This window comes from Centruroides vittatus, unplaced genomic scaffold, assembly GCF_030686945.1.
Source record: "Centruroides vittatus isolate TY-2023 unplaced genomic scaffold, ASM3068694v2 scaffold_3293, whole genome shotgun sequence".
In the NCBI taxonomy this organism is placed as follows: Eukaryota; Metazoa; Arthropoda; class Arachnida; order Scorpiones; family Buthidae; genus Centruroides; species Centruroides vittatus.
In genome coordinates this window covers 519733-544748 of record NW_027122702.1, presented here as the reverse complement: position 1 = coordinate 544748, position 25016 = coordinate 519733, and the positions used below count along the sequence as shown (strand labels likewise).

At 25.8% G+C, this 25016-nt stretch overlaps 1 protein-coding gene across 2 annotated transcripts in view; it reads right to left on the bottom strand.

The window, feature by feature from the left end:
* whd (carnitine O-palmitoyltransferase whd) overlaps nt 1–25016 on the bottom strand; it is a 38588-nt gene that overhangs the window by 4496 nt on the left and 9076 nt on the right. The window contains exons 2-14 of one of the 2 annotated variants that reach the window (XM_067286237.1): nt 18417–18526; nt 16227–16394; nt 13273–13409; nt 13143–13190; nt 9705–9879; nt 9527–9628; nt 9285–9422; nt 6647–6724; nt 5310–5417; nt 5121–5205; nt 1383–1497; nt 973–1053; nt 578–653 (exon numbers count right to left, since the gene is read on the bottom strand). In XM_067286237.1, coding sequence (XP_067142338.1) covers nt 578–653; nt 973–1053; nt 1383–1497; nt 5121–5205; nt 5310–5417; nt 6647–6724; nt 9285–9422; nt 9527–9628; nt 9705–9879; nt 13143–13190; nt 13273–13409; nt 16227–16367 — 1284 coding nt within the window. In that variant the 5' untranslated portion in view covers nt 16368–16394; nt 18417–18526. The remainder of the gene's footprint in view (nt 1–577; nt 654–972; nt 1054–1382; nt 1498–5120; nt 5206–5309; nt 5418–6646; nt 6725–9284; nt 9423–9526; nt 9629–9704; nt 9880–13142; nt 13191–13272; nt 13410–16226; nt 16395–18416; nt 18527–25016) is intronic. The other variant, XM_067286238.1, reaches the window with a different exon arrangement.

Genomic DNA, 25016 nt, shown 5'->3' with positions numbered 1-25016 from the left:
AAATATAATATTGATATATACTGTATGTACTGTACATCACATTACAAAAAATCACCATGAAACAAAGTTTTTCCATTACATAATAAAAGGATGGCAGTGCTGTTAACCTCCTCATGAAACCATTAGTTATAGTGAACTCATTTTTACTCTCCCTTTTTTATAACACTGACCTTCTGTTAGTCAAATCTGTAATCTTTTGTGTAATCTTTATTCTTTTGTCACACAACCAGTTATACAAGTATAACCAGTTTTTCACAATCTCTGACGAGCATATGAAGTCTAACAGTACAATATTTACTGTACATTGGTTGGTTACATCAAAAGATGTAAAAATTGGATATTACAGAAAGTATATCTTTTACAAAATACTGTACTGTAATGAAAATATTGTAAAGTAATTCATGAATACACAAATGTTTTGTGAATAGTCGTGAGGTTGATCCCAATTTTTCAATCACAAAAACCACAAATTACCTCAGTATACATTAAAAAAATATATACAGAGAACAATATGATAAATATATTCATTTTGCAATATCTGAGAGAAACCATTTTACAAAATAAAATATAATATTACCTTTTCAATAGCATCAAGAGAACTCTTGTTAATACCCTTATAGAAGAATTCAGTTCTTGCTTTTGCCCAAGTTGTCCTAATAAAGAACATTTTAAAATTTTTAATGTAATAAAACTTCAATGTGTAAAAATACAATTAAAACAGTTTAATTCAACATATCTGATAATGCTTTTGTTTCTCATTTAGTCATAATCTCACTGCATAAATCATATTGTCATCATTCATAATATTTATTGCAATTTTACAGATTTCTACTATTTTAAATAATGTAACAGTATAATTTCAGTCATAATATTTGATAATACATTATAAATTCACAATATGATATGCAGATTTTAATTGTTTTATTTTTGAACTCAACTAAAATAAATAATTAACAAAAAATTGGAACCTGCCTGTCAGAAGCAGTTAAAGCTGCAAGATGCTCTTCGCCGGGGACCGGTGCACTCGTATCACTAATTATTTTTTCAATTTGTCTGAAATAATATAACTAACAAATTAAAATTTTACTTATACTTTGTATAAATAATACTGACTGGTAATTCTTCTTTCATTTTTTAAATTTTATAAGTGTTACAATTTTGTTGGCAGATTAACTCATTGCATTTTGATGAATATATTTTTTAGAAAACAAGTGAGATTTTTTAAAAAGGAATTCATATAACAATTAAAGAAGGAAAAATGTTTTTATCAACTGAATATAATTTTCATCCTTTTAAATAAAACTCTAGATTACAAGCCTTTCATTTGAGTTACAAATAATCTTAAATTTTGAAATATTTTCTCTTAAGGATATAATACATACTTTTGGATTTCAGCAGGCTTCAGAAGGCGACCCTTGTAATAGACAGGCAGCTTGAAAAATCTTCCAGCATGGTAGACTGCAACGTGCTGGGAGTCGGGCAAATGGACCAGTTTGTCTGAAGAAGTTGAAATGATGCAGTGGTCGATTAATTTCTTTAAAACAGGAACCTAGAAGTACATAGAATCACATAGCTGCATAATTTCTGCTTTCTAACCCTATGTATTTTTCCCTTCGGATTTTATCCTCCTTTAGACTTCTTATATTCATACTATTTTATGTGAAAAAATGTACTTTATTGCATTTTTAAATTGATTTCATTCTTCTATATATAATAAAAACCCATAATTTTGTTTCATTAACTTATTTCAAATCTAACATCACAGAAAAAAAAACCAATATCTGATTACTGATCTGAATATAAATATAATTACTTTGCAAATTATGCATTCATTTTTAATCATAATGCTATAATTTTTTTGATTTTTAATACAGATTTATTGCTAAAGAATTTAATGGACTGTTTCTTAACATTACTCATTGATGTTAACAAACAGTTCATCATTGTCAAATGTTGAAGTGCTTATAAAGTTCAAAAATCAAGTCAAGGTAGTTCTTCAATACTCAACATTAAATCTTTAGTGCTTGTTGTTATTCTCTAATGAAATTACAAAGCTTGCAAATCAATTCAATATTTTAATATTCATAATTCTACTAGATTTTAAAAATTTGACTCATCTTTATACTTTTAAATAAATTAAGAAATACACGTGCTTATACACTATAAAAAAATTTTTTTATAGCTCCAATAAGCAAGTGAAAAAAATTATATATTAATTATTTTGTATTTTATTATTATAATAATTTGTTTCTCAATTATTCTTACTTTCTCTGTTGCAAATATATGATATTTAAACATTTCATTAAGTCCTTTATTAACAAGTTAGTTTTTCATTAACATTTACTATGTAACAGGAAGGATAACATTTTTCCCAAACCTTGAAATGATTTTTTTGTATATAATCTATTACAATTAATCTTTCAAGGGCAATTTTAAATCAGAAATTATGCAAAAGTGATTTCCACTGAATGTAAAACAAACTGTCCTCTCTCTATTTTTTTTTTTCCTTTTAACAAAATTATTTACTCGATAATTTCCTATGCCATTGACATAATAATTTCATTCTTTATTTTTTTAACATTTAAGCACAGTATTTAATAATTGGAATATACAAATGTTAAGAAATTATAATTGAAAGACACTTTATTTTTATATGTTAAAAAGATGTTAAGTATATTAAAAACAGTAATTTATTTAAATTTCTCTCAGAAAACAAAACACAATAAACTCTCAACTGTTTGAATTATGTAATAGTATTTTTTTCTTTTCTTTATTATGTTAATAAAATTGTAGAGGAAAAAAATGAAGGCTAATGTGTGGGTGTATCTATTAACAATGAAATACTTTAGTCAAGACCATTTACATTGTATGTTTATGTTGTTTTGTTATTGATAAACTTTCATTATATCATTCTAAATTTCATTTTTCTTAATCAACTGGTAAATGAAATGTGAATCTATAACACTTACAAGTATATTTTAAATATAATATATCAAATTAAAGCAAAAAACTTCCATTTTCTATGTTGAATGTAAATTATTTGTTCTATTTTGCAGAATGCAAATTATTCATCTAATTTTAGAACAAAAGATAAAATAAGTGCTTTTAACCTAATATTTTAATCTATATTTTTTGTTTTAATTTCAAGCAACTCAATTTAAAAGCATCAATAACAATTTGAAATATGAAGTATAATCACCAAAGGAAAGCAAAATATTACATTTTCTTATAGTTTTAGAATAATATCAATGTTAGTATATTGGTATTTTCATGTATTCATATTTAATTTCTGTTTTTACATCAACATGGTGACAAGTAAATAATTTAGTTATGGACATGATGAGCAAGGAAGATATGACTAGTATTTGTAATGCAATTTTTGCTTTATTAAATTGTAATTTCACCAACTCCTTTTTACAAAAACATTTAGTTATTTATTGAAAAACTCTAGATAAAGAGATTCATTATTAAATGAAACATTGAAAGCTTATTGTATATGTAACACTGTATCATTTTTGATTATCATATATTACCTAAATACTGTGCTTGAATTATATTTCATTTCATAATAACTGTTTTTTAAAAAAATTTTGATTATTCAACTATAAAGATCTTTTTCATATAATTTATAAAATAAACAAAACACAATATATAAATTCAAAAAATTCTATTAAAATTTCTCAAATATAAGTAAAATAAAATTTATTAATAATTGAATTTAAATTAATCTTCTAATAGCAAGGCAAAAGTTAAAATAAGTGCCCAACCTTAAAATTGGCTTTGTAGATAAGTGAGGAAGGTCTTAGAAGTAGATCAAAAATGTTTGTAACAGATATTTCACTTATCTGCAAGGCCAATGTAAGGTTGAGGCATTTATTTAATAGAATTTAAGACATTGCATATCTTATCATAAGTAATGAATTAAATTACTAATCATCATTATTAAATTTAGAGCTTAACTATTTTGGATAATTTAAAAAGTCATAGATAGATGTTTTAAATATCACATTTTATTAACTTATGCTCCTCTCTTATTCATTAGAGGTTAATATAGCCACTGCAACCAAACTGCAGCTCGTGAGCCACATGTTGCTCTTCTAGACCACATTATGAGAAAAATACAGTTACATAAAGATAAATTTATGCCTAATTGTTTCTATAATTATCCTCTGTTGTAACACTGAAAATATTTTAATAACCTATGGAGTTCTGTATTAATTAGTATAAAGTATTATTTCTAAAGATTATAATCCAGATTCATCTGAATACTTTTTCAATAATGAGTTTGAATATTTAATTTTCATTAAAAACTAATTTTACATAAAGAATGCATTTAATAATTATTCTATCTGAATGTATAAAATTTTTCTTAACTATTTTAACTTCATTTGAACTTTCCTTCAAATTGATAAGTAATGAATCAATGCCCAAAAATATTGTACACTATGCGATATATTTAATAAAAGTATTTATTGAGATAACAGAATGATGTGTTTATGGACAAAATAATAATTCTGAAAAACATATCTAAGGATAGAATTAAATATACAGAAATAAATAACATTTGAATATATATAAAATTTATATAGACTCTTCTCAATTTATAATGAAGTTCCATTCAAACAACTGAATCACAAATTGAAATGCACTTGTATCTATCAATTATTCAAAATATATTCTGCAGTAATGTATAAATAAGTAGACATTATGTTTAATGCATACAGATATTTTGTATTATTTTTAAAAGAGAGTCAGTTTTTATACATTTGAAATAATTCCATTAAAATATAACTTGTCTTCCATTTATGCTAATTTGATATATAGCAGGAAATTCAGGAATATAATCCCAACATAAAGCAAGGATATATTGTAACTGTATTGATAATTTAAATTAAGACATTTTAATCTTTGTTAGTCAATTTTTAAATTTTGTAAAAGTATTAGAATATTTTCAACTTACACAATATTTCTTTTACATTAATAACATCAATTATTTTCTAAAACTTATATTTGAGAAATTTAATAGTTATAACAATAAACAACAATTTTTTTTTAAAAAATGTATATAATCAAATCAAATTTATTATTCCAAAATTTTTTTATTTTATTAGAACCCTTACCTGTTTCAATACCAGGTAGGCGAACAGTATTAAAGATTCTTTCATACTGCCAAGAACAGAGAGGCACAATGTGTTGTACTAATATCTGAAAAATAGATATTGCATGATCATTATAATAAATAATTACAATATTATATATATGATATTTAATAAAATTACAATATTTTTGTAAAAAATTAGCATACATACTGGACGTAGCTGTTGTGACGATATGCTCCTCCTGAATAAGAAAGCGGCATGAATCAAGTTTGCTGCACGAGCAGCTTGATTATTTGTTGGATGGACAAATAGAGCATCCTAAATATTATATCAATCGTACAGTTTTTAAAATATTATTAATACTATTAATTTGAATACTTTCAATTACCTATTAATAACTAATGAATGAAAACCTGCTTAAATATTACTATTTTACAGTCATTTAAAATTAACAAATTACTTAAGGTAACACAGAACCTTAATCGTGTCATTAACATTGTTTATATTTAATTTAACTTTAAAAAACTATGTAATTCAATCAATTTAATAAAATTTCCTTTCAATAACTAATTAATCTATATATTTTCACTGAAATTGATTATTATTAAATATCAAAGATAGAAAAATACTGTTTGAAGATCATGATGATGAAGCAATACTAAGATAAACTTTAATAGAAAAACACTACTAGCTCATAAGTAGAAAAAATTTGTATATTCTAAGAGGAATAATGTATTGATTCATCTTATACAAAAATGGTAGGATCAGTTTTTGTTCTGAAATTTAATCAAAATTTTATTTTTTCAATGTCATAAAATGGCAATAATAAAGTAATATTTTTTTATCAGTATTCAACTTTCTATGAATATTTTCAGTTTTTTAAAAATTTTTTATGTGATATTTAAATGTTTAGAAAAGCATATAGAATAAACTATCATTTTTGATAGGTATATAGACTAGTTTCTGAATAATATACTTCTCAAATTTAACAATAAAAAATAAATATTTACATAGTAATACTCTTTCTAAGCATTATAATGTGTTATTTCTAAATGTAAATTCATTGAAATGACTTCTAATTAATTAGATTTTATATCATTAGTAGATAATATTTCAATATGTTTGTTTGTCTTTGTATACATAAATTATATATAAATAAATTTGACATTGACATTTCATCTATTGAATCTAAAACCAGATCAAAAATGAAATTTATTATACATATTTATCTGCTAAAAATTTGTGTCCTTCAAAAATAATAATAATAATAATAATAGAAAAATTTTAATTTTCAATAATCATTCTAAAAACATGGATTTCAGAAAACTATTGAGATTATCTTTGGTTTGAACAAAAGTATTTAAAATAAATTAGTAATACTTCAAGAAAATACAATTTTTTTCTTACAAATTCTGAAGTAAGCTTATTCAATGACAACAGAACTCATAAATACAAAAGAAATTTAAACATGCACCATGAGATATTAAGTATATATTTCATTACTATAAACATTTAAAAGTAATTTTTATTAAGATTTTAAAACTTACAATTCCATAAAAATTGCTATTGACCATAAGAGGAGAGCGTCCTCGTAAATATACATATTCTTCCCACCAATCAGAAACCTGAAATATTTGAAACTTGTAATTGTAACTCTGCTTGATAAAGAAATTATTAAAATAAAACCCAATTTTCTATATCCAAACACCTACTAATTGATCATATTTAAACTATAATTAAGCTAATCATTAAATGATCAAATACAGAATTTGGCCTAAAAGTATCTTAGTACAAGTTGGCAGTCATTAATCATAACAGAACTTGATAGTTAAAGTAGTAGTGCTGAAAATAGAGGCAATTTTCATACATGTATACACATATCTTTGTTATTCTGGTACCTGAGATAATTCAGATAAATGCATGTGCCTTCAGGGAATTTTGTACCTAAAAACATACTAATTTTTTGCAAAGTCTGAAAAGCTTTATTTGGAAAAAGCATGCATAAATGAAAAGTCAAATAACATAGAATATATTAAAATTCTAGGAGATTCATCTTTAAACACATAATTACCAACTTAAACAATTTTTTTTTTTTTTCAATTTATATCAAGTGTAAAATCAAAGTTTGTAATGAAAACTTACAAGTACTGTACAAACATACAATTATATAACTTATGCATAACATATAAAAAACTCTTTAAAAAAATTGAGTCAAAGATATTTATATAGAAATGTAAATAATACACAAATATCACTGAGTTTTCCAAATGTCATGTTTACATGTATAGTGCATTAATTTTAATTTTTACAAGTGTAATAAAATTTATTTATTGTTCTTTTGCATTATAGGATTTTATTGTTTTAAAATCACTTAAAATAAAACATGTAGTGTGATCATAATTTATAAATCTTTCTTTATTTTAATGCTCTGACAATTAATACAGACAACATTTACTTCTTTTACTGACAGTTGCAAATCTTTTAGAAACTTAAAAATTACGTGGATAACTTTTAGACAGTGGAACCTCACTTTACGAGCATAATTCGTTCCAGAATTGTACTCGTAACGCAAAACACTCGTTAAGTGAAACAATTTTTCCCATAGAAATTAATATAAAATACGATAACGCATTCTGTGCCGGGAAAATTATCAAAGGTTTTATGTATAATGTTTATTCAAAGAAAATTATACAACACACATTGTTAATGAGGATAAACATTCATCATCATTTCTTCTAGAGCAGAATGAACCAACCTGGAATGTGAATTTGATTTGAAGAAAAAAAAAAAACCCACACAGATAATATTTTTGATAAATACTCCAAACGATATGCCAAATTCTTGGGCTATGTAAAGGCTATAATTAAATATTTAGTCAAATTAATTAATTTCTAATATTTAATTATAGCCTTTACATAGCCCAAGAATTTGGCATATCGTTTGGCATGTTTATTATATAAAGGGCTATGGTTGTTGATGTTTATAAGTAATAGGTGTGAACACAAGTTTGGAAGATCACAAATATGTGATCATGAGCTAGTTGTTCCACTAGCTCATGATCACTTGTTCCACTAGGATGCTAGTGGAACAAGTGCTAAACATAGACTGATGGAGCATGTGCACAATTTGGGACATTCCTTCTCCTTGTCACTCGTTATGTGAAACACCACTCATTGAGCGAGGTAATTTTTTACAATTTGTTTTGCTCGTTATGCAAAACACTCGTTAAGCAAGTTCCACTGTATTTGCATTTTAAAAAGTTCTTCTAAGTAAAAATTTTAAAACTGATATTAATTGTTTATGCAAAGAATTATTATAGAATGAAACATAGAGGAGAAATTCACAAAATGCCAGGAATAAGCCTCCAAAGGAGATCAGGCTAAACCCCTCAGTATCAAATCATCAAATTTAAATCTTAATATATTTTGCAATCTTAAAAATGCTGAGAGAAAGTATTCTTGATAATCTGGTATTGATAAATAGCTTGGAAGAATTTTGAAATGTAATTAAAACTCTTTCCAAGCCCCTCACAATTATCCTTTATGCTCTCAATTTGAAGGCAATGTTAACAAACTAATCTAAAAATGAAAACAAAGTACAAAATATATATATATATATATATATATATATATATAATTGAAAAATGTTATCATTTAAATTATATTTTAAAATTTTTGATATTACAGTCAAAATTAAAAAGTTAAAATTTCAATGCAAGCTCTCTTCTAGTTTATTAAAATAACATACTAGAAGAGAACTTACATGGAAATTTTAACTTTTTATTAAAAGAAATTATTATAGATATAATCTGGACAAATTTAATAAATCTTAAAAACTGCATTTTTTCCTTTTTTGAAGCCATGTAGTTTTACAATTGTAGATTAATAACAGGAAAATTTATTTTTATATAATAATGTCTTGTTTTAAACTTTTAATGTTCTGGTGACTGTAAAAAATATTTTAACTATTAAGATTTCTTCTAGAAGATTCTGAAGAAATTTTTAAACTTCAGCCAAATTGTATAAAATACCATAATTAGACTATCTTTATGCCAAATTATTCGCAGATAGACATAATTTGAGAAAAATATTAAAACTGTTATTTTATCATTAAGTTAATTTGTTAATCTGATGCTGATATAATCTCATTTCTAGATTTTCAATTAATGAATTATTAGAAACTTACATAATTGGAAGACCACCATGACTTCAACCATAAGTATCTTTGAAGTTTTCTTCCAATTCCATTTTTAAATTCTTCTGTTAATTTTTCCATTCTCTCATATTTTTTATCATCTAATAAAGGTCTAACACTTTTTAAATACTGGAAAAAAAAGTCATCGTTTATTTGCACATGAATTATACATTTAAATATAAATTATTATCCTTTTACCTTAATTATACATATTATTAACCTATTGAACTTACCCGATTCATTGTATCATCTAATGATGGCAATGGAAGATGTGGAAGAGATGCTTGATAACTATGCAAAAGTGGATTTCGTCCTTCCAAAGCTTTAACTAAGGCCTATACATTTTGACATATATGTTTAATTCTTTTTCAATTCCAATTAAATCACATATAAAAAATTTTTAATACTTACTATCCATAATTTAGATTTTAATGATATAGGTCCTTTACGAGGCTCATACATCCATCCTTTATACATAAAAAGAGTTTTCAGAGTATAACGAAATAACAATATCAAAAAGATCCATATAATAAAACTTGTAATTAAGCAAGAGATGAGATAAGCCATTTTAGGTGCAAGGTTCTCTCTAGAAAAATAAAGAAAAATGAAGTATACAATGTTAAAAAGACATTAAAAAATTACATGTATTTATTAATTTAACAATAGAATTCAAGTTAAGTTACATAAACCCCTGTAACAGGGAAAAACTCCCTAATGCATTAATAAATATTTGATTTGATAATGGAATATATACATTAATAATAATTAATTATAAAACTGTTTTACATAATTTAGACATTTATAAATCTCCAAAAAGTACTTCTATATATAAAAAAAAACTTACAAATTACTCTTATAACTTTTAGTGCAAGATTTTCAGTAATTAAAATATTTTCTTCATCTGTTTATCATTTTTACTTTAAAAAGCATCCATCATTTGTGATTCTTTAGAATGACTTTTTTTAAATATGCATAACCTTCAGGTTATCTGTATTTAAAGGACAATTTGAAAGGCAATTGAGTTACACAGTGGAATGGGTTATATGATAATTTCATATTTCAATCATGAATTTTTACTTATGAAGCAATGGTATAGGTATGGGTATATTGGTAGGATGGTTTACTTGAAGATTTTATTTTTGTTCTAGCAATTTTCTGAATTATATACCATTGTAAGTTATATGTTTGAAAATATGGTAATTAATTTTTAGTTTCCTGGCTGTTACATATGACTGTGGGAAAGTATGGCGATTGGCCAAAAAAATGACCCCCCAGATTTTTACATTTTTGGACTTAGGACACCTTGAAACACCAAGAAATGCTAAAAAATTCAGGGGTAATTTCTGTATGTATGGATGTTAGTGTACGTGTGTGTGGGGGGGGGCACAATTTTGTTCACCCTCTTTGAAGTTTAACAACAACTGTGATTTTTGTCAAAAACTTAAAATTTTGCAGGGAGGTTTGTTTATTAGGGGGATTGATGCTATTAAATTTTGGTTATTAAAGGTTAAGGGGGTAGGGAGATAAAGGAGTTTATGTGTATCTCCAGTAGGGTCAAACTTAATGATGATTTTACTCATTATTAGCATTTACAATTTTTTATAAAACCCATCCCCACCCTCAAAATTATGTTTTTTGCCATTTTATAACAGTTGTTGCTGAGAAATTTAAGCAACTCATTGCTGGATTTTTTCATAAAGTAATCTTTATAATTCTTTATTCATATCCATATATTCTATTAAAATAATGTGCTAGCACAAAAGCATGGAATGTCCAATGTACCACTGACCTCTCTGAATTAACTAACATCCTGCTGTTTTGTTTAGTCTGCATAGGCTAGAGTGAAGATGTATATGATAGCTAAAATTTCCAATTTCCAAGAGCAGTGTGTGCATATGTAAAGTTTGTAAAGGTTTTCATTAATTTAATACAAAGTCATTTGAGATGTTAGTGCAAGCAAATATGTGAGCAAACTCAAATATATTTCAATTAGCCTGTCCCTTCTAAGGTCAGCTTTGACCAACATTTGTTGGAAAACTACCAATGGTTGATTGGTTAAGGGTCATTTTGGCCAAGCCGCACCATGTTACAGGGTTAATACAACTAACAATATCAACAGATGATCAGCACATCTGGAAAATTGTGTGACAAATGTCTCAATTATTTTAATGATATGTACAAACCAATATCTACTAGTAATGTTGTCATGCATCTATTTCTCCTCCCATTAATCTGATCTTTTTGGTCTCATTACTCTCATAAAGAGTGCTGTCTGGAGGTAATGAAAATGAAGGTTAGTGAGACCAAAATTATCAAATTAATGGAGGGAAGAGAAATGACTCTTTATTGATCAATATTTCTCTCTATTCAAAATATTTGTCCCACTTGTACATTTGAGTTTGGTTCATGCATTCACTACCAAACATTTTTCAGACAAATCTCATATTCTACGCTTTTTTGACTTTATCCTTTCTTCCTGAGAAAAATTCTGAAATAGAATAGATATATTTTTGTTCTTTCAGCTAATAGTTTCATGACTATATTATTTCAACTGCTATTCTAAGATGAAAATTTCATTAATAAACTTTATATAAGAACAATTATTAGAAAATTTAATGCTGAAGAAGACTGTTCAAAAATATTATGAAAAGTCAAACAATATTGAATTCAAATAGGATTTCTAATGAAATAAATACTTATTTCAAGAAAATAAATATTCCACATCCCTGCAAGTCTGAAAGTACTCATTTTTTCCAGACTTTAGCCTAGTTACCTCTACTCAAAATGGCTACTAACATATACATATTGAATTTATAATGCCATCAGCAAACAAAAATTTCAGAATTTATCTGAATTTAATCAATATACAATACTAAATCTGCTATCTGAATGGTTGAAGTGGTAAGGCATTAGCCTGTTGCTCTGAGAAACCCATCAAATCTGGGCAAGTCAAAAAATCCCAAGAATTTTTCAGGGGTGGTTTGTTCCAGATATGTCAGGCCCTGTTCCTCACCATTGTAAACCTGGTCAAATCCACAATGGGCTTGAAAAAATGGTCCACTTAGTGCCCACAGGGTGTAGTCTAGGGCCATGGTTCTCAATCCGTGGTCCATGGAACATGGGTGCTCTGGAAAGTCACTTCAAGTGTTCCGCAACAAAATCAAATATACAATTAAAAACTGTTGCAAAAGAAAAATTAATACAATGTAAAATCATTTTTGTATGGGAATGTAATCAGCAAATGCCAGTGATGTCATATATTAGACCAAGTGAGCTCTTGATTTCAAAAAGGTTTGCCACCCCTGCTTTAAAGCTGATGTAAGTGTTCCTCAGAAAAATGTCAAAGTTTGGTGTTCCCTGACTTCAAAAACATTGAGAACCACAGGTCTAGTGGGTAACACTTAATCCAACAAAATCTAATTCAGTGAACAAAAAAGGCAAGTTTCATTTATCTATATTGCATCTATCATAGCAAACAAATATATCTTCATTGTTATAATTAGGCATAACAGCAATATTTATAACAAGTTATAAGAGAATAATAGAATATTTTAATGATGAATAAAAATTTTTTGTCTATGTCAAATATACAGAAAAATATTTGATTAACTTTTCATCAATATAAATTCAACAAATTATGTAACATTATTTTACAAAAAAATATTTATTACTATTTTAAAAGAAAACCATGGCAAAATCATGTTAATTTTGCCAATGATAACGCAATAATTTATATCAGTTAATTAGATATTTTTCCATGTATCCATCAAAAGAAATTTTAATATTTTCAATATTTTGAAAGGAAAAAAAAAGATATATATATGTATATAAACTGGCATAAATACACACATGCTGTTAGACATGCTGGAAATATAGAAAAAATTAATAGGCAACAATCTGTAAGTAAAAAAATTAATTAATAAAATTATATAAAAATAACTTTCAAAAACTTATTTCAAAAATTAGTATAAATACTTACCCAGGTATTAATGATTCAACAAATTTTATAGCACCATAAGTCAAATCGATATCCAGGAAATAAGATGCTATTATTACAACAGTAATCATTTGCAAACTTTTTAATGATGCTGGATAAACTCCATTCTTGATATTATTCTGAAATTAATTTAAGAATTAATTTTAATAATTTACTTTAAAACTAAAGCTTCATATAATCATATTGCATATTAACTGAATTTTATATAGTAGTGTTTTTAATGGCATATAAGACATGACTTTTGTCTAAAAAAAATAAGAGCTGAAAAAGTTGCCCTGCAATTATACATATGAAGTTGAGATCTCTCATAGGCTAGTGAATTTCCCTATATTTAGGTGAACAGCCTTCAGTATATTATAGGTAACTTCTATCTAGCTCAACTTTTGAAAAAAAAAATGTTATCAGTATTACTGTTATTTGCTGTAATTAAGCAGCTTTTACATGTATTCACATAAAATATTTTAATTGTAAATGATTCTTTTAAACTTCTCTTTTTCCTGATATGCATTCTAATTTTACTTCTTTTTAAAACCAGAATACAGTAAAAAAATCTAGGACCAAGTGCCAAAAGCACAAGATGCCATAACTTAATTACACTAAATACTTTTTCTAAATACTCTATGCTGAAATGGGGATGCATCTTATATATATAATATTTTATGACATATAATTATAATTATATGTCATAAAATAATGTAATATTGTATTCTTCAATTTACACTAAGGATCAATCAATTCTTTTTTCTCTTAATCTACGAAAAATCTTCTAATGCTAGAAATTGTAATTATTAATACTTTGACTAAGTTAAAATTCGTGTCTTAGCCTTAACAATCACAATTAAAAGTACTGTATTACACATTAATATTAATTTTAGTTAAATGAGGGCATTTTCTTTTTACAAAGTAACATCATGAACAAAAACAACAATGACAATCTTAAGGGCTGAAAGTCTGAAAGCAACAACAACGACACCCAGGAAAGTTAGTGGAAGTTTTTCTTCCTTGTCTTATTGGTTTTTGTTAAAGTAAACCTGACAAAAAGCACAAAATAATTTGAAAATTTCAACATTCTAAAATACATGGGCAAATTTGATACAACATCCATGCTTACTTGAATAAAAAAAATTTATTGAATAACAAAGTTAACATTTAAAAATTGTGAAATTTTGTATGGAACATTTCCAAAACTGTGTTAGAGAGAAACTAGTTGTTGTATGGGGGGGATATCCCCAATTTTCAAACTGTGTTGTACAAGGGATACTCGTATACATATATATGGTTGAGATACATTTATGTTTACAGCTAAACATTTTTAAAAATGACAGTTTCTTAAAGTTAAACTCTTATTTGTAGCACAATAACAAATTCCATATAAAAAATGAAAAATTACACAAAACAGACAAGAGATGCAAACTCCATGCAAAATTTCAATGACCATTGAATATATATATTCATGAATAAACAAAAATAAGTAAGTTTTAAAATTTGAGCAATTTTTTAAAAGTCTTTTTCAGCTAAAAGGGGGAAAAGTCAAGCATAATTCAAAATAAACAGATATAGAACAGGACATTAAAAACCATTACTGAGCATTAACAAAGCAAAATAAAACAAAACATCATTGGATTACATTAGAATGGCAAGTATTAAAAATTTCAATGTGTATTTTAATTGTAAGAGAGAGAATTTATCTGGTGAAAGGCAAATATGCAGTTTCTTACTAGATAATAAAATTACTGATTAGTCTATTCTTGTTAAGATTTCTGTCATATCCCAATAATTAGATATAAAACTTTAATTTAAAGGTTAATTTTGTCAACTCTGGTGAGTCTTTTCTTAAGAAAAAATTATACTTCTGTTCAAGTAACTGAGTTCATGAGATATAAACAATCACTTCTATATGAAGTTAATGTGCAATTCCTTCTAATCAACAATATTGTAAATAAAATCTTCATATCAAAATTCTATGTAAAAACAGATAAGAACTTATTGTTGACCTTCGAGAGATTTCTGATAAGCTTAAATAATTTATAAATTAAAGGAATTGGGAAGAAAAGTATGGTTTGAGATTAACTAACAGCTGCTTAGAAGTACAACAGCAATATAGAAATACAGAATACAAATGCAATGTTTGTGAAACTGTGTCATCTAATTAGGAGAATATTATCAGAGAAATATTATCATCAGAGAAAAGGATAGAGCTATAGAAGATTTATAAAACATGATAAATCCAAAGAAAGGTGTCAAGAAATTTATAATGTCACTTCTCTTGTTATATATAAAATCAATACATGTTTACCCGAGACAAACATTTTTAATAAAAATAAAAAAGGATAGAAGTGCTTATTTTTTCTTGTATGCATACATGCATGTGTATATATATATATATATATATGTTAATAATAGTTGCTAACTGAACTAAAATAATTAAATTCATTGAATTATACCATTTGGGAAAACTAATTTAGTAAATGTTATAAGAATAGAAGTTAATTTTATAAATACTTTCAAGCAATCCCTCTCTGTTAAAAATGGCTAACAATAAATTCAAGTAAAGCATGCAAAAGTTATTTAATCAGTAGTTTATTATTGGAATAATAAATTACTGACTGAATAATTGATTTTGAGAAATTCATAATCAATGATATTTATAATATACCAACAGTAATTAACTATACTTTTTTTAGTTATCAAGAATTTGCCTAGTTCTACAAAAAATAAACTACAGTTTGTTTGTACTGTTTTATTTTTCTTTTTTCAACATTTATCTTAATAATTTATATTGAAACATATTAATTTTATTTTCTATTATTTCAATTTTAAAATGTAAAAAAATATCTTCCCAAATGGTAAGCCTGTATATAATTTTTCATGTCCTGTCTTAACTCAAACAATAATATTCATAATTAAAATTAAGAGTTAGAAAAGGTCATATTTACTCTAAATCTTGCATATCTTTTCTTCCATGATCGCAAACCACTTTGCCAAACAAGATCCAAAACTTCAAAATCATAATTAACATGAACACCTTCGTGCGTAATAGAAAAACTAAAAGCAACTGCTGAGTGAGCTTCTGCCATGTTGCTTTAAATATATCTTAAAATAATCTGTAAAAAAAATTATTATTATTAAAAAATAACAACAAAAAATAGTTGTATATAATTAACATTATTATATTTTATTATATTAAATCTGAGATGATAAATATACAAAATCTAAGCAAAATAAATTTGATGTAGGCCTATTCGTAGTATATAGTTAAATCTGTATAGCATTACAGCTGACCCTTGATAATCCGACAGGTATGGGACCAAAGGGGTGTCGGATTACCAAAAGTGATTACATATTTGCCATTGTTTTGCTAGCAGTAGCCTACAATATTCCTACATTTTATGAGTAAAATGCTGCCTAGGTTAATATGGATATGAAACACCCATTTCGGTTAACTAAAACATGTTTATTAAAAGAAATATGGAAGCCAATAAATGTACATACAGTATGTACAAAACTGTTCACGAGAAAACACAAGAAATGTGTGTCATCATGTAAGAATTGGGTGGGGAGATTCATGTCGCGGCATCCTTCTGTGCAAACACATGTAACGGGATGGGGAGTACAGTGACCTTGATGAGAGGTGCGTCGGACTACTGAGCATGTCGGATTACAAAAGCGTCGGATTATCAAGGGTCAGCTGTATAATCAAGTAATGTTTTCAATTAATTATAACCAGTTATATAAATTATATTCAATGCACTTTTGGAGAAGGGTTAATTTATCATCAATATTTTATATTTATTCAGTTTCACATTTCCAAATAAAATCAGAATGAAACATAATTATCCAGATTCAACAATTTAAACTGAAACATTTAAAACTTATCCATAGAAACATTTCTAATTTAATATAATTTGTACTTAGAGTAAATAGTATAAAGATATTCTTTAAAAAATAAATAAAATTCTTATTAAAAAGAAGAAAACGATAGATTAAAATGAAGTAAATTATCCAGAGAATGTCATGGCCTCAGGCCTCTTACAGAAATTCAAGACATAAAAACAAGTTGGAAAAATAAATATGAAATTTCAAATGATGCAGATCACAATTCTTAACAAAAAATGAATTTCAATTTTTTATCTGAAACACACATACATATATAAACTATTAAATTCAAAGAAAATCATTTACGCAACAATATAAACTGAAAAAAATTTTTAAAGCAAATTACTCAGTAAATAAAAACACAAAAACTTTGTAAATTTCATTAAAAAGAATTCTTTGAATAATTCTATCAAGAAGAATTTGTATTGTAAAAAGAATTCCATACATTAGTTATAAACAAATCAAAATAGGAAAACACGATAGTTTACAACTACATTTGTTATATAAACTTGAAAAGCATCACAAGTAATAGATCTGATAACAGCACACACAAGTATTGTATTTTTAAAAAAATTACAGTTATTATGAAGACAATAATATAAAATATATATATGTATTATTAGTTGAATAAACACATAAAACAATGCTTTATACACTGTAGTGTTTTAAACTGTATGTGTTAAAAGACAAAAATTGTCATATTCTTGTTTAAATTTTCAAATGAACAATTTTGTCTTAAAAAAATTATGCTGTTGTCATCTTAATTTAAATAATTAGTTGATGATCAAAACTTCATTTATAATCACAAAAAGTAATAAATATAAATATGTAATATTTTTAAGACAAAAGTTTTCTTTTATATATCAAAAGTATATGTATTATAAATTTATTTTGGACTTTCTTAACAGGACAGTTCAATCAAAATTTCATTTTCTCCCCCTCTTACTTTAATTAAAAGAATCAATTACTAGATTAAATATAGATCAAATTACTTTTTTTCCATGCAAACCTACTTCTTCAAAACATTACATGATTAAATAACTTATTACATGAAATATTTCACTTCTGATTATAAATGAAATAATAAATATAAAATAATACTAAAGTTTATAGTTTTAAGGCAATCCTTTCCCTTTACAATAGAAAATTCTTAAATAAAATTCTATTAAATAATTAAACGTATTAAAAAATAGCCTCTGAAATTTTAGATATTTTCTTGCATAAGATATTTTGCAAAGGATTAAACTTACATTTTGTAATACTTTATCAAGTAACTTGGCAGGACAGAAAAAAAATCAGCAATCAATTATTTATGTTAATAATAACCATATATAAGTTCAACAGATTTCCAATATAGAATCTGAAAAACAATATAAAGTGAATAAATTTACAAGGAAAACAAAATTATCTACAAAATACTACATACTAGGTATCAGATTTAAGACATTTTATATAGAAAAGTAGATTTTATTAGATAATTATTGAATAGGATATCTTTAATTTAAAAACGTAAATGAAAACCATTTGAAAATTTTACTACTAAAAGTCAAATAAAGAGGAAAATAGTGAAAACCTTAAAATAAGGTTTCTATTAATATGAAAATAATTGCTAGAATTTAAAATAAAATGAATTTAATTTAATAATTAAATACTTTTTGCTAGAATAATGTAGTATTTGTATTTATATCAAACAATAATACTCATAAAAAAACTGATAAATATAAATGTTAAACAGCATATAAGTCTGTAAACAGGAATCAATGCCTTAACACATCACTACTGATATAAAAACCAATTTCCCTACGATATGCTATAAATATATATATATATTTTTTCATTTAAGTATGTGTATGCAAAGGAATTTTTCTGTCATGTTTTTCCCCAAATAAATAGAACATGATGCTCAGTTTGTACCAATAAAAAATTAATACACAGAATACTAATACAAAATCAATGGATGAAATATATTATTTGAAGTGTACGATAAATGTTTATAAAAAAAAAAGGATAAAATTTCCCCAAATGATAATATAAATAAACTGAGGACATGCTAGCATCCTCAGTATATTGAATGAGGCAGTGTAGAGTGCTCCGAGGCATCTTTGGCACTAGAAATTTTAACATCAAGAATTTGACAAAGAACAATACCTTAATGAATTTGTTAAAATGTTATTTTATTGTAATAAACAATTAAATATTGCTGATATAACTGTTTATTAGCTGTTTAGCAAATAAAATTTAAAATATATATATTTATAAACAAAGAAAAAAAGAGTGAACAAGGCTGAAAGTACTGAAGGCACTTGTGATGATAAATATTCATTAATGGAAGTGTGTAAAAGGTATGGTGTTAGTAAGAAACTGATTCTATCTTCTGTAAGGTAATAAATAAAGAATAAGTTAAATTTAGGAATCTATTGATTATTGGTATCAGGATTAGCCTATTTCAATAATTGGTACCGACTGATAATATTAAATAATTTTCCAGATAATTTAGGCAGTTAAGAAATCAATTTACTACTCTGAAGGATCCAGGATCAAATTCAAGTTGTCAAAAAACCCCAGGAATTTTTTCACAGACACTTCACCCTGGATATATCAGGCCCAGTCTCTCATCACCCGATAACTTCCATTGTGGGCCTGGTCGAACACATGAAAAAATAACAGTTTCCAAGATAAATCTTGCAGAAATTTCTTTATTAGTACCATTTTACTTTTTATTATATACATATTTATATATTAACATTATGTTGTTTTGAAAACTTTTCTAACTTATTATAATTATACAAGGTTGACATTATTAATACATCAAATATTTTTATAATTTTTTAATTTAAATAAATTAATTTAACCTATACTTTATAACTAGTATTTAATGTAATTTTGTTCTAAAGAAAGGATTAATATAATTTTTGATAGTAATTAATATAGTACATTCTCTAATAAGTTATTATTATATGAGATTTGATAAGGAAACTTCTAATCTTTATGCATATAAATATGCTTTTTATTAGCAAATAATTAATAAATAGCTTTACCAAAAAAATCATTAACATAAGTTTTCTCAATTTTTTAAAACAGAATCATGTATTTAAGACAGATGTTAAGTTATCTTAATTAATGATCTTGAATTTGAACAGAAAGTTATTAATTTTCTGTTTAAATATTAATCACTTAACAATTTAATGCAGGCTTTCAAGATAAAAGATAAGATATTCTGCTTCTCAAAAATTGATTTTCACATCATACTTTATATTATTCTTTCTACACATACTGATAAAAGACAGATCCATCCCAAAAAAATCTGTAATATTAACAGACACTTAATCCACTGACATTCAAAGTTTGACCTAGACAAATGCAAAACACTTCACATTAAAACAGAAATCCTAAAGGAAGACTTTACATTTGGAAATGTAGAAATCACTGAAAGTAACGCTTACACATATTTAGCAGTCTAATCAGCATTTTATTTGTGCATGTTCTTCACAGAACATGCACAAATAAAACAAAGACTGATAAAAATATAACAGCAGATTAAACTCGTACTAACACAACTGAATGCATTTTTCTCTAAGTGGTGCCAACAGGTAAATCTTGATCGACAAATCTTCCAAAAATATTTTGTTCAATTGCTATTTTTAGTGTAATCTCTATACTTCTGAAAGGGAATATAATTCAGTTATATAAACAGAAAATACCAAACTACAGGTTATTACAAAACTATAGGTTTTTTACTTAATCCTCTTGCAAACCTTGTAACCGGTGCTGTCAAAATTCGTACACAAACGTTTTCGGCCCCTCACTAGATCCTTCAAGCTATACTCTCTTTTTTCAACCGTTATATCGAAGAATATTCACTTTCCGGATAAAAATTGATAATTCGAATTTTTATCCGGAAAGTGGAGTTTTTATCCGGACAAAACTTAAAGTTTTGTCCGGATAAAAACCTATCAGTTTTGTCTTTATTAATCTTGTCTTTAAGAATAAAAGATTAAGATTATTGAAGAAAATAATATTTTGGAAAAATTGTTCAGAGAAAAATATATGAAAGAAAATGGTCTGGAGAAGAACTTTTGGAGAGAAGAATCATCTGAAGAAAATCATGAATAAACTGCCAGAACTGTCTGACAGTTAACTTCTTCGAGAATTGACTAGTCATTATCTTTTACATATATAAGAATCACTCACTAGTGGCCAAGTAGATAAAACCGTTGAACACTACTAGTTTGTCATAGATTTGTGACTCATGGATGGGCTGATCATTTGGAGTTTTCTAGGTTTTCATCACATTTATAACAGTTAATTAGGGACCAGTTTCCTTGGAAAGTCCTCCCAGTAAGCATCCCTCTTTGGCAGATTAACCACACGTGTGTTGATATATGCAGATAAACCAAACCAATATGCAGGAATCACACTACAAATATACACCTCAGATGGTCATAGAAAATAACATATACATAATATATTATAACCAAGTTATAATCACAGACAAAACAATCCATCACAACAGACTTAGTTCTGTTAATGAATGTGATATCTAATCACACATCATGAACATAGCTTTTCCAAGCATCCACAACATACAAAATACATATTTGAAACTTTTCCATGAAATAAAGTGTCTATGAAAATGAATAAGGTATTTATTGTGCACATAATTAACTGCGTTAACATTATATCGTATATATTAAATGAAACTAGAAACATTGAGGCTTCACATCATTACATACATTACATTACACAAAACAGCCATACTAAATACATCATATAGTCAAGAAATTCTTAAACACAGATACACAAACAGCAGATAAACAAATAAACTTTTTATGTAGTTATGTCATGATCTTGGTCCAGCATAGCACTAGGCACCAATATTAACTAAGAAGAATAAATTCCATCAACACCATAACATTTTATTGCTATAATCATGCTAAGTGTAATTCTTAATATGCTGCTTTGAAATAAAAATAAATAATTTGATTCTATATATTGGTAAGAAATTCATTTACATACTTCAATTTATTTAAAACTGTTAGTTAATATGAAATTTATGTTGCATATTGAATGGTTATTTTGTATGCATGCTACAACTTCCATTTTATATTTGAAAATCTGAAAATTTTTTGAAACCACAAAGTTAAGCACAAGTTAAGCAGATCACAAGAAAGATCAAGTGATGTTGTAAACCCCAACCAAAGAATGATATCTCTGACCAATCCTAAATCTGGTCAAAAGACAGAGTTGGTATTGGGAAAAACTTCTAGCCATAGAATTACTGTCTAAACTGATTATCCCTTGTAAACGAAATAGGTGTGCAGATATCCTATATCAAACATGGGATATGTAAAGAAGATTGAAAACAGTTTTAAAAATAATATTTAAAAAATTAACCTATTCATTTATTAAACTATAGTATTTCATTCATCAAAAAAATTACAAAAATAAAAAGTTTAGTCAGTTTTATTCTAACAAAAGATAAATTATAATTAATAAGTCATGGAAGCAAAATTAATGATTGAAGATATAAGTATCAGACAAGAAATTCATTACTAAGCTACATTTTTATCAATTATTAACAAAAAGTAAAAATAACAATTGTAATGGCTGTCATTTTATAATTCACATTCTCATGATTGGAAATATGGATATACTTATACTTATACCACTACTAGAATCTGCAATATCACAAAGTATAAACAAAGATCAAAATAGCTTATATCAAAGTATCACTCATAGTAGGCTATCCAAAAATATTAAAAATTCATTCACTACAACCATATATAAACTACACATTGGGAATAAATGTTAAAAGACTAATAATTCAAATACATTTAAATAAAAGCTCATTATTCATAGGAAATAAATATATAAATTTTTCAAATAAAAATTGTTATTGGTGCGACTTAAGCAACTTTTCAATATTACACATACTGAAAGACTGAGAAGTTTACTCAAATACAAAAGTCACTTGGAATATCTTACATAATACAGCAAAGTTCAACTCAAGACTTCAGAGAAAACCTGAATAAACTCTCAAAGAAGGAGCTGTACAGTTTGTATAACTTTGTAATTAAAACTGTGAAAGAAGAAGAAACTAGCACATGATAGACAATATCTAAGAACTTCTAAGAAAATAATTATTGATGTAAATTTTGATTTTCTGTTTGTAAAAAGTATATTTTCCTCTTGATAACTGTAATTAGTTAGCCCCTTAGTAACAGGGCTTCCACCCCATATACTAATAAAGATTGATGATGATAATAATAATAATAATTCGCATTCTGATAAATTCTTAAGCATTCAGTACTTTAACTAAACTTTTGAAAAATAAATAACTTAACAATGACAAATGATAGCAAAAGAGTTAATACAATAATTATTTTCACTAAAATTTTCCTAGTAAAAGTTTCAAGCTAAGGAAACAAAAGAAACTATATTTCTGGTATCAGTTAATCAATCAACCCTAAAAATAGTTATTTTTTTATTACGTCATTTCCTCTTACAGTATTATTATAATAGGTACAAATATATTATTATTACTTACAAGTTTTAAACTTAATATATGTTTAATATATTTTAAGCATTAACTTATTTTAATATATCAATGTCACAATAATGACATTAATATATATTCATGCAGCCAAGCCATAGATTGTGTGTATTTAAAAGGTAATTTGAAAGAGGGTGCAGGTTATACAATGGGGGCAAGTTATAAGTCAGTATTAAATTGCAATTACAAATTCATCAAGCAGCTTTTCCTTTGTCTAAAGTCACCTTAGAAAACATGAAAAATTGTGTACTGCAGACATGTTCTTCTGACATTGTGATTTTTCCCAAAACCACTTACAAAATTTATACATCTACCTCATTGTTAATTCTCTTCATTTAATTTCTTTCATTCAATCCCTATTTTAATTGTTATTAGATGTTCCTATTTAAATTGGTAACTTGAAAACTGATTAATTCTGGTAATCATCTACTTCATTTACATAATGATATAGTTTCAGAGGGCCATAACAGTTAAGGCACAGTTAACTTTAGAATGCAATTACAAAAACAGTAATTGCTTGATATTGAGTTTCTTTACACACAAGTGGCCAAAATCATTTTTACTACACAAGATTATTATTTATTTGCTCAATTCTTCTGTGGATGCATTTTAGTTGATGCCCTCATCAGCATGGCATTCTCCAGAATTAACCACAATAACAATTGTATTGTGTTAAACCGGAAATGAAGTTTCTTATCCAGAACAAATCTTACCTGCAGAGTAATGCAGCAATAAAGCACTATTGCATAATCTGTCTATTAAGTCTTGTACAAAACAGACAATATAGTATAATAAAATGTAAGATATAACTTCAAAGTATCATTAATTATTGTTACTTTACAGTTAAAATAATAATTATTTCATACAGTTAATGTATAGAAAAACATCAATCTTGCTATAAACACAAAGTTTTTTCAGCTTAATTAACCTTAATAAAATAAAATACAATACAAGTCAATTCAATCACAAGGAAAGAAAACTATTGTCTTTTTTTATAGTATTAAAACATGTTATCATTCTGAAAATATGTTTTTTATTTCTTTATGACCTTAACAAAGCAGGTTTCTCTTTATAAAAAGATGAAGACTAACTCTGGTACTTCAACTTTCTTTTGGAAATATTTTATTAACTTCAACAATGTTAATTAAATTATAAAAACTATTTATTCCTTTTTAGGAATGTAACACTCCTAATATGCAGGAACATAGTGCATTTAATTCCATCAAATTTAAAGATAAACAAAATAGAATAATCTCTTACTTTAAGGAATCACTAAATTCATGTCATGGATTGGCAA